At 29.6% G+C, this 12,326-nt stretch overlaps 1 protein-coding gene across 1 annotated transcript in view; it reads left to right on the top strand.

Moving 5' to 3' along the window:
• Positions 1-12,326, top strand: part of Cand1 (Cullin-associated and neddylation-dissociated 1) — an 80,483-nt gene that overhangs the window by 62,788 nt on the left and 5,369 nt on the right. Inside the window, 5 exon segments of the mRNA XM_076493603.1 lie at positions 4,185-4,288; positions 4,833-4,900; positions 6,207-6,396; positions 9,102-9,290; positions 11,100-11,171. Of these exon segments, the coding sequence (XP_076349718.1) occupies positions 4,185-4,288; positions 4,833-4,900; positions 6,207-6,396; positions 9,102-9,290; positions 11,100-11,171 (623 nt within the window).

Here is a 12,326-nt window from a genome sequence, read left to right on the forward strand (position 1 = left end):
AAAAAGGCTGCTGATCTTTGAAAAATCTCAGTGACAGTAGACATTTTACAGTGTGATAGAAGGAACAACAGGTAGCCTTTTTAATAAGTTTTAATAAAACATATGTGGAGTTTGATTTTACACCCATGCACACATTTGATGTAAGTGGAACAGCATTAACCCTGGTCTAGTAAGTATGGAACTTAATTTATCCTAAACTTACAGGTTGATAGTTCTGGACATTGGCTATTGGATTTTTATGTCTGATAATTGGACCTGATTGATGAAAATGTTTGTGATTACAGTTAGAGAAAATTAACAATGTAATGTGGCTTAAAGTAAGATTTTAATACACAAAATATCAGGTATTTAAATCAACTATTAAGTTTTTTTGATTACAAATTTGCTCATACATTTAGTCCTATCAGGTTATTGACTATTCAAAATGCAAAGTAATTTTGATTTAAAGATTAAAAATACTTTTATGTATCAGAATGTTTTCAAATTTCACACATGAAACCTTTGTAGCTTTCAGATAATTATGAAATAATTTTAGGGAAAACTTTATTTTATTTGTTCCTTTTTTTCACCACTGTATCTCTGTATGAGTTGGTTCAATTTGACCGATTTCGTAACCTCCCTGAAGAATTGGGAATTAAATATAAGTTGTTTATTTATTCTAGAATGATGACAAACTATAACATGAAAACACACGTTTGGTCCAAATAGCTTAAATTTAATAACATTATAAACTGATATATATTTATTATATTCATTATATTGACCTTCCAGTTGTGCCTGGTTAACAATACAGAAGTTACACTAAAATGATGCACTTGCACTTATGTTACCATATCCAAAAATAGAAATCTGGCCTTTACAAAGTTGGCTGTGTTTTAATGAATCAATATTTTGTAAAATAGTCACATTTCAGTTTCAATATGTTATATATACATATACATTTTACTACTTATAAAAACATTTTTAAACCTATTTTATACATATACATTTTACTACTTACAAATACATTTTTATTCCTATTTTATACATATACATTTTACTACTTACAAATACATTTTAAAACCTATTTTATACATATACATTTTACTACTTACAAATACATTTTTAAACCTATTTTATACATATACATTTTACTACTTACAAATACATTTTTAAACCTATTTTATACATATACATTTTACTACTTACAAATACATTTTAAACCTATTTTATACATATACATTTTACTACTTACAAATACATTTTTAAACCTATTTTATACATATACATTTTACTACTTACAAATACATTTTTAAACCTATTTTATACATATACATTTTACTACTTACAAATACATTTTTAAACCTATTTTATACATATACATTTTACTACTTACAAATACATTTTAAACCTATTTTATACATATACATTTTACTACTTACAAATACATTCTTAAACCTATTTTATACATATACATTTTACTACTTACAAATACATTTTTAAACCTATTTTATACATATACATTTTACTACTTACAAATACATTCTTAAACCTATTTTATACATATACATTTTACTACTTACAAATACATTTTTAAACCTATTTTATACATATACATTTTACTACTTACAAATACATTTTAAACCTATTTTATACATATACATTTTACTACTTACAAATACATTTTAAACCTATTTTATACATATACATTTTACTACTTAAATACATTTTTAAACCTATTTTATGCATATACATTTTACTACTTACAAATACATTTTTAAACCTATTTTATACATATACATTTTACTACTTACAAATACATTCTTAAACCTATTTTTCTTGAGTAATTACAGAAGTAAAGCAAATAATTTTTAGTTACAATCTTTGAGCTCATTCACTGCTTGTCATGGGTTGCTAAGCCTTATAAAAGTTTTGTACATAGAGGATGTGAAACAAAATCTTTTAACTTTCATATATACATTTGAAATAACCAAAAAAAAGTCATAAATTACCATATTGATACAGTAGATTCCCACCACAGTTTATTAAGCTTGGACAGTAAGCTGTACTTGGGTCTTTAAAAAGTATGCAATTTCGAGCAGCCTAAAGATTGAATTTACAAGTTTGAAGGTTTGTAATGAAAGAATGATATGATGTAATACTTGGAAATGTTTTGAGAAACCCACTAGGGGGACACTTTGAGCTTTCAATAAACTATTCACATGTCATAGACAAAAATTTATATGTGAGGAAGCATCTTGAAAAATGGAAAAGTGTAAGAAGTGTAGTCGTGTTTGACTCAGTACAAGTGATATTTCAGCAAATAGAAAGAATAGGAGGTTCTTATTTGATATTCTAGTTTGTCAATATTTGAGCTTCTGATTTGTAAGAAACTGTAGACTTTGGACATTGTAAACATCTTAATTTGAACCAAAGCTGTATTCAACATATGTGACTCATGGAAAATAATTAGCCTTTTTTTTAGTATTTACTTTAATACCAGAAAATAACTGATGGATCACACTAAAATTTAAATCATAGAGCTTGATATCAGACCTATTGACATACATTTATCAAATAGTTGTGCAGTCAAATTTTGAATGTGTCAAATGCAATACGGCTCAGCCTTTGACTTGTGACCTATCATGATAGAGTTAATAAAAAAAATGTATGATTTTTGTATGAATCACATTAAACTTTTTGTGAAATGATTAAAACAGTTATTTTTTTAGTTTATTTTCAGGAAATAATACAGTAGCTGTTGTCATTTATTTGTCACAAGCATTTAAGTAATCTTTTCTATTTGGAAGCTGTTAATACAACTTGTAGATATTTTAAACTGTATCATAGCTCAAGATTGATAGAAGTGGGAACAATTTATGAATTTAACAGATATCGTTTATTTTCAGTCTCAGCCAATGAATGACTTGGGTCTTATATACATAGACTTTGCCCATTGTTAGCCCTTGTTAAGCTCTTAAAATAATATATTTGGACAACTTTGCATTGACATACAATATACATGTTCTCTCACTTGTGTAAGCAACGTTTTTGTAGTGGAAATAATGTGATCTTCCATGTGTGAAAGTCAGTAAGTGATAGAGTACAGTAAATATTTTCAATGAAGACATGAAATCTTTATATCTGTGGGAATTCTGCAGGTTTATAGTTTTCTAAGTTACAAAGAATGTTTACCAATATTTGATAAAATTATATAGAACTCCATATGTTTATATTTTACTGAAGTTTTGTTTGGACAGATATTCATAAATTATTTAAACAATTAAATATATAGGAAAAACCGTTTCTGTGCAGAAATTTCTTGAGGCTATTGAACTCTATCAAAGTTCACAGCTGCTTCTGACTATGTAGATGTGCTTTTTCCACTAAGTTTTTTTCTGAACACACTATATATAACTTATTCATAAGCTGAGGATAAAAGTCAATCATGTTATTTCAGCTTATAAATAATTGTTTTATAATTACTGAAACCAATGATTTTTAGATTCAATGGGACATTTGGATGTTCTATAGCTCTAAATCATTAGAATGATGGCAAATGGCTATTTTTGTTTATTATGCTGTGTTGCTTTCTGACGAGTCTTTTCTGATATAAGAGACTACAATGAATTATTCAACTTTGGTGCCAAAACTGTTGTTATAAAAATGAAATAGATCAGTATTGAAGTAGTTAGACGTGAATTGAAATATCTTGTTACCACAACATGGATATTAGCATTTAAATTTGTTGTTTTGGGGACATCGTGTGAAGTCAGGCCTAGAATAAAGCGAATATATCTGTTTCAGTCTACTGGATGTATTTTTGGGTCACCATTTTGAAATTACAAATTCAAAATATAGAATCATTTCTGAAAATACATGGTTAAATGGTCTAATATTTTTTTTTCAAGTGTTGCTAGTTATTTATAGGGTCTCTGTTGTATTTGTTTTCCTTTTTAATTGAATAAAGTATAGTTTTTTGTAGTGTAATATGTAAAGCTTGCACTGTATTTAAAAGGTATCAAGATTAATTTCTCTTTATTTACCATAAATGAAACCATTTTTAAACATTTTTCATTTTTGTAGATTTAATGTTCCTGAAAAAGTCATTACTTATGAACTGTCACTTGATTATATTATGAGGCATTTATAGTTGTAATATTAAGGCTTTTGTTTTGGTAATATTGTTTGTTTTGTTTTACCAGGTAGTATCAGTGTAGGAAACCTGCAGGAATACCTACCATTTGTTTTAGAAGAGATTGAAACTCAATCCAGGCGTCAGTACTTGTTGCTACATTCCTTAAAAGAAGTAGGACTGTAGTTTGATTTTGTTTCTCTTTCTGTCTTTAGCTAAAATTTAACTGGTAAAATTTTTTAAAGGCTGGGTGTAGCCAAGTGGTTAGCATGCTTTTACTGTAGATCTGAGGATTTAAGGTTTGAGTCTCATAGCTGCATGAATGTGCTTACTACTTTGTTACCATTGATATGCTATAAAAGTGAGTCTAATCTCCCTGTTTAGTTAAGAGAAGTTCAACAGTTGGTGATGGATGTTAGATAACTCAGTTTTACAGTCTGTTAGCTCAATATGAAGTGTGATTTGTGTGCATACACTGTTGTGTATCTTTTAACGAATTTTCTGAAATAAACTGTTTTGATTATTTCTGTACAATATCATATTTATTGTCTGATCCTTGGGAAAAATACTTTTATATGGTGCTGTATAAATCAGATGTAGATTGTGACATTTGATTACATCACAATGAATGTGAAGTAATTTTCCTTGTGTTATTTTTTGTTATCATAAGCTTTGTCTTTAAGTACTTTGTTGTGAAAATCCCTTTTGTTTTTCTCAGATTATTAGCTGTCAGTCAGCCAGTCCTGCAACAGTTCAAACACTTCAGCCCTTTGTTGATTCTGTGTGGTAAGTTTTGTTGAAAACTGACATTTACACAAAATCTCTTGCATGTTACATGTGTGATGAGTTTTTGCATGTTTGGGGTCAGTTTGAAGGTTGCTGGAACTAGCAGTCAGTGTAACTTTAACACTAATTATTCATAACTTTGGCATTGTTTAATTATTCATAATTATTTGTAACTTTAGCATTTTTCAATTATTTGTAACTTTAACATTGTTCAGTTGTTCTCAACTTTAGCGTTGTTTTGTTATTCATGATGTTAGCATTGTTTAATTAATCATAATTATTTGTAACTTTAGCATTGCTTAATTATTTGCAACTTTAGCATTGCTTAATTATTTGTAACTTTAGCATTGTTCAGTTATTCTCAGCTTCAGCATTGTTTAATTATTTCTAACTTTAGCATTCTTCAATTTCATAATGTTAGTATTGTTCAATTATTCATGACTTCAGCATTGCTTAATTAAGCATAATTATTCTCAACTTTAGCATTGTTTATTTAAGCATAATTATTCTAAACTTTAGCATTAATCAGTTGTTTGTGACTTCAGCATTAATTAATTATTCATAAACATAGTTGTTTAATTGTTTGTAATTTTTGGATTGTTTAATTATTTGTAATTTTAGCAAAAAGTTATGTCTGATGCCTCTGTAGAATGAAACTATAACAGATATTGAGAATATTTTTGTTGTATGTTTTATGAACATTTGTTTTTGATAGAGTAATACAACAAAGGTCTAAACAGCTAACTTGTTTTAATTTCTCCTCATCTGTAGTTTTTGTTTGGTAAGTAGGAATATTTAAACATCCTGTCTGCATAGAGAGTACTTGTTAACATAGAAAAGAAATTGCAAATCTATAGGCTTTGTACACATTTCTAGTTCATATGCTTTACAAATTGTGGACTTTTGAAGTTGGTAGCATCAGACATCTAAAATTCTGACGAATGTATTTTTTGTGTTACCTCTAATGTAGTCATAAATACATTAGGGAAAACTTGCATATCATTCAATTTGTACATATTGTATTATGTGGAAACAATTTCAATAACATTGTATTTGTATAATTTTTATCTTTATAGGGTGATTTCTAAGAATATATTCTTCACTTAGTATCTTTTGGCAATCTGATGTGATCATATATTTAATGAATTTGTATACATACAAATCCTACTAATTAAGTGTTGAAAATCTTTTAGAGTATATTATTAATTAATTGTTATATATAATGGTTTTAATTAATACTTCTTTTCTGAACAAGTAAAGTATTAGTTAGAAGATTATTAATACAACATGTTTTTTATTTTCAAAGGAGCATGCTATTCAAGCACTGTGAGTGTGAGGAAGAAGGCACCCGTAATGTGGTAGCTGAGTGCCTTGGGAAATTGACACTAATTGATCCTCCAGTTCTTCTTCCTAAACTGAAGTCCTATTTGAGTTCCTCATCACAGCTAACCCGTAGCACGGTGGTTACAGCCATGAAATTCACTATATCTGATCAGGTAAGACTCATTTTTGAACTATGGCTAATAGATTGTTGGTACATGATTTTCTCTCAAGCTATATTATGCTTCATCATGTTGAATTTTCTCTCATTAAGCTAGTTAAGCTGATGAAATCTGATTTGTAAAAATTATAGCTTTCAACCAGTTGTAAAGTAAGGTTTGTTATCCCTTGTGACCCAGCAGGTATTGTATTCTAGGTGGGTATTTTGTCTGACAGATTCATAATTAAAATAAAAAAAAGGCTTGGAATTATATGATAAAGTAGTAGTGATTAGTAGTCTTGTAGATGGTGGTGTTTTGCTTTCATTGACAAGACTGCAAAACTTCTTAAACTTCTTAAACCAGTAATAAATGCATTGTTTTGCCAGATTGTACAAATGTATTCAATTTAAATCTTTTATTATTGACACAACAGTATAAAATTAATGAATCTATATTTTTTCTCTGAAAAATAGTCTTAATTATGAGCTACAGGTAAACTAAAGTTTCTGTGATCCTGTGGGTGCTAGTGCTGCTCTATTCTCTATTGTACCATCTTATTAATCTTTCTCTTGTCTCATTTTCAGACTCTACAAATTTGAATAATATTTAGGTCCATTATTACAGAACATTTTATTCGTCAATAATGGATTTGAATTGTATTTTATTGACTGAATTCAGAAGTTAGCACAGGGCTAATTTGATAACTGTGTCCAAAAACAGTGTAATACTGTTAACATTATTGTCATGGTATAAGAACTGTGGGGAAAAAGAGGGAAAAATTCTGTATTTTTATTCATGCCATATGACATAAAAATGGTTTAGTCAAAAATTAGCCAAAATAAGATACTTCTAATGGTGTTTAACTCTCTCAATACAGGCTCAGTCAATTCGACCATGTGACATTTTTGTAGTTACATAAAACCTTTATAGATTTAATATTACAAACTTTTAATGTAGCATACATATCTTCACAAAGTTTGGCAGTCTTTCATTGAACGCTACAAGTCTTTTACATGCAAAAACGTTTTTGTGAAGTATTTTAATAAATATTTTATATAAACTAAAAGAATTTTTCATGAATGTGTTGGGTATTTGCTTTGAGTAATCTGTTTGTAAAGTAATTCTATGTTGAGATTAAATGTATGTTTCTCTGTGTCAAAAATCTCAGGTTTGTTTTATGTAGTTTCTAAAGCCTCCTAAATACTTTTCAAATGTTTGTTTTCAATAAAATGTTAAATTTTTATCTGTTATTTTCTCTACCCTAATTCTATAAAAGCATTGGTCAAATTGACCAACATCGTAATCACCAGAAAAAAAAACAACAAAATGAATCTGAATTACCCTTTTTTCTTCTAGAATAACTTTGTATTGTAACATGAAATTACATTCCTTTATCCTAAGTAGTTTAAACTTGTAACAGTATATATCTATCTATAATTAGGTTTTATTGCCCTTTTAATTGACTCTACCTACTCTTCATGCTATTATAAGTTATAAATCAAGTGGAGGTCACATGAAACTATTTAATTATGTTACCCACAAGCTGCTCACACGCATACCTCATGAAACATTTTTATTATATTATTATTTATTTTGCCTTCTCTAAACCGAACTAACCTATTTTTAAATTTTAGTTACTTTTATAATAATAAAGAATTAACATGAAAAACAAGAAATAACTACATATCGATATATTTTTTCTTTCTTTTAATTATCAATGACATTTAACCCTGCTTTTCTTATACTGATAGTACTAATGCAGTAAATAAAATTTAGTTAATTGAATAGTGCACTAAAAACATATAACTTGCAAAAAGTAAACAATTTCCCCTAACAAATTCTTCTGAGCTAGTTATCTTTCCTGTGTCCCACAGTGGCACAGCAGTATGTCTGCAGACACACTGCTAAAAACCAGGTTTTAATACTCATGGTGGGTAGAGCACAGATAGCCCATTGTGTAGCGTTGTGCTTATTTACAAAGAAACAATCTTTCCAGTGGGAAAGAAGATTGCACTAAAAGTAAAATTAATATTTCTCAGTTCAGAAAACATTATATAAGACATTACTTGATAAATCTTGGCTTTCTGTTGGTTATAGATAATGTAGAATGATATGTAAGAAAATTATTAACAGATCCTGTTAGAGAGAATGTGACAGGTGGGTGTGGCAAGATGGATCTGACTTTCTGTTTGATAGCTCTGTAATTAAATAGAATTGAAGACTAGAAATTGTGATTTATCTGAGTAATTATGATTTAATAATTTATGTTAAATTTTGTAGCTGTTGGAGGAGTGGTGGATAAAATGATACCTAGAGAAAATGTGTTGCGATTTATGGAACGTTCAGGAGCTTTGTAAATTTGAGAACTTCATTTATATGCTTTTAAAATATTAATTATTAGCTAAGATTTTATGCTATGCTAATTAGTATAACATATAGACTAGAGATTTTTTAATATAAATCACTAAAACCTTGTGTAATGTGTAGCAAAGAATGGTCGTGATGATAGGGTTAACGTGGCTTAAGTTATTTGAACATTTGAACTTATTTTCGGATTTAAGTGATGAAATATAATAATAATAATTATATTTATGTCAATGGCCATATATTTTTATTAATTTTAGCTTGTTTGAATGATTTGAAAATTAATGTTATAACAGAGAGAAATTTTGTTAAATTTCATGTTTTGTGTGAATCATATTTCTGAATCTTGTTTCTAGCCTCAACCAATTGACAGTCTCCTTAAAAACTGTATTGGTGAATTTCTTTCCACCTTACAAGATCCAGATCTGAATGTTCGTCGAGTTGCCCTTGTGGCTTTCAATTCAGCAGCCCACAATAAACCGTCATTGGTGCGAGACCTCTTGGAATCTATTTTGCCTCAGTTGTACAGTGAAACCAAAGTGAGGGTAAGGGCTCATGTTTTTGTGTTAATAAACGTTCATTTAGCCAACAGTCAAGAAAAGGGTGAACTTTCATTCTACACCAGAAGAAGAAAAATAAACTGCCTAGTTAGATCAAGAAATCATCTGTTTGAGCTTTCATTGAAACTACTCAGATTAAGGGATTAGTTTAAATGTTACGTTTGTTTTGTCTTCTGGATTTTTGAAGGAAGATGAGCATTCGTTATGCTTGAGGTGTATCGACAATTCATCAAGGCAAAATTCATAATTTTCTTTTAAATGTACAAGGAAACAAGTTGAAGCAAAGAGTTGGTTTCTATCTTAGATTGATAATTTGCTGTAAAACCAGCTTAGAATAAGGCAAGGTTCCCACAATTTTTGGAAAGGTTCTGGAAATATGTTAACAATTCCTGAAAGATGCTAGAAAGTTAAAGAAGCACCTGTTGTGATTGCTCCATTTGGTAACAGTGCATACAGTAGATAAATACTGTCAGAAATCCAAGTGGAGCTCAGCAAGAACATTAAGCATACTCAGAACAAAAAGAAACTGTTATTGGAAAAGGTTTCAGTTCTATTTCTATATAACAAATACCATGAATCCAGTATTTCTGAGTTTTCACTCAAAATAATGGATTGTTTGATTAATCAATGAATTTTATATATCAACCATGGTTGTCTGATGGAATTGAAAGAGGAAAGTAGATTAATCTAACACAGTTGTTACCAAGATTGTGTGTGTATATAACTGGGAAAAGTGTGTCGGGGAAGTATACCTTTTCTAACCAGTGTGTGAGGTTCCCATTTTGTTCACTATCATTAAACTATTTTATGAGAAATACAGAGGATAGGTAGAGACTGGTGTAAGGATTTAGTATTACACTTTTTTTAGATTAAGGACTTGCTGCTGTTATGTTTATTTTAGTCTGGTTGTTTAGTAACTGTGTAATTATAGTAATAATGTGTTTCAGATTACATTTGGTGCTAAGGATCTCTCAGAGTATTTGTGATGAGGCTGTCTTGTTTCATTCAGGATCGTGCCCAAGAAAGTAGCAAAACTTGTAAATGTAATATTGAGAGTGGTTGCAATAAATGTTAACTGACATTTCTGTGCAAAATGTTTCAGGTTCTTGTAAGTGAAAAATCTGTTTTGGGATTTTAATACTTTATTAGTTGTAAATGGAAAAATGTTTGGAGTTCTAATGATATTCTTTCAGTTGTAATTGAAATTAATTTCAGGGTATTTATGGTATTCTATTAGTTGTAAATGAAAATTAGTTTTGGGATTTTAACCTGTTGACTGCCAAGTATTTCAGCTGCTACGGCAACTCCGAACCAAGTTCAAAATACAACTGTAATGCTTCTTCATTTTGTAACTTTTCGTGACGCCATTTTGGATCGAAAGTGAAACAATACGTAAGTAGGTCAAATGCATGTATGGTGCTGACATCTAGCGTTGAAGTTAGGAATTATGGAGAATGAATTAACTCGTCCGTGGCACTGTGTTGCCAATCGGCTTGGACGAGTTATCTCATCTAAAGCACTGAACAGGTTAATGATATTCTGTCAATTGTAATAGAAAAATCTGTTTTTTAGTTGGAAGTTGCTTAACAATATAGACATGAAAGTGCCCTGACTATTAGTAAATTTCCAGTTATTATTTAAACTCAGATTACAGATTTTGGTGCTAATAGAAAAAGAGCTATTAATAGCAACCTACTGTTTTATTTATAAGTCAGTAATAAAAATGAAATATTATTTAGCACACTTTAAGAAAGATAAAACAACTTATTTTTTCACAAATTTTTATATTTTCAGAAAGAATTGATTCGCGAGGTAGAGATGGGTCCATTCAAACACACTGTAGACGATGGTCTTGACATCAGAAAGGTGTGTATTGGTTAGTCATTCCTGAATAACTTTATTATTTTGGTTTAAAGAATTATTCTAATGGTAAGAAGTTGGCGATGATACATTAATGTTGTTTCCAAGACTACATATAACAGACAAGCATTTTGGCTAGTCGTTGGAGCCTTGACTTTCACCACGAGTCATACTTATTTACTTAAATGAGGATACAGTCTTGAGTGAAGTAAACAAGTCACTGACTCGAGTTTACAGTTAACATAGAGAATGACTCAGACAGATATTACACAAAACATCAAAGTTTAATAACACTTGCATTAGTTGCTCACTTATTTTTATTAATTTTAATTAATTTTATTAACTTGTCAATAATTTCCAATAGTTACTCTGTTATTCTTAACTCCTCAATCAGTGTATTACTAGATATACTCAGATGTTGTCAAGTTAGTAGCGATATTATACATTTAGTTTATTAACTACATTGATGGCGTGAAAGAAATAGTATTTGTAATGTACATCAGAGTTGGAGTGATGAACCATGGGAGTGATGAACCAGCTTCTCTGAATATTGGATACCTTCTGTATCTTGTACATGTCACTTGCTTCCTGTAAGGGGGAACTTAAATGCAAACATCTTCCCAACTGAACTGAACTTTTGTCATTAGAGGAACAGCTGGGTAAATCTCATGCTGAAGAAAACTAAAAATACTGTCAGAGTTTTAGCTCTCAACATGAATTTCTAAATGATATATCCTTGGTATTCTTAAGAGATTCCAAGTAGTGTGCACAGCTGCTTCAAGTAGTTCTCACACATCATTGGTTAATTTCTGCAACTCCCTGTGTTTCCCACAAACAAAATCCAGGACTCTTCAGAAATTGTAGCCTACTGGGAGTAGTGAAATGGTGACCTTCTAAATTGAATGGCAACATCACAATTCGTAATGGTTACAGCCTCGAGAGTTTCAACCATGGTAGTTAACCCTGATAGCTTCCACAGTACTAAAACGTTACCATCATCACTGTCAAACTTGTGGTTTATTTATACTGGGATTTTTCTTTCTACTAAACATTACTATAATGGTTACAAGTACCATTATTTCTCTAGCTGGTTGGTTATCTGTACTTTGCTGCTCTTTAGCTAGAAATAGGCAATTTTTTATGTCATCTTCCTTCCATGGT

Source organism: Tachypleus tridentatus, chromosome 3 (assembly GCF_004210375.1).
Source record: "Tachypleus tridentatus isolate NWPU-2018 chromosome 3, ASM421037v1, whole genome shotgun sequence".
NCBI lineage: Eukaryota > Metazoa > Arthropoda > Merostomata > Xiphosura > Limulidae > Tachypleus > Tachypleus tridentatus.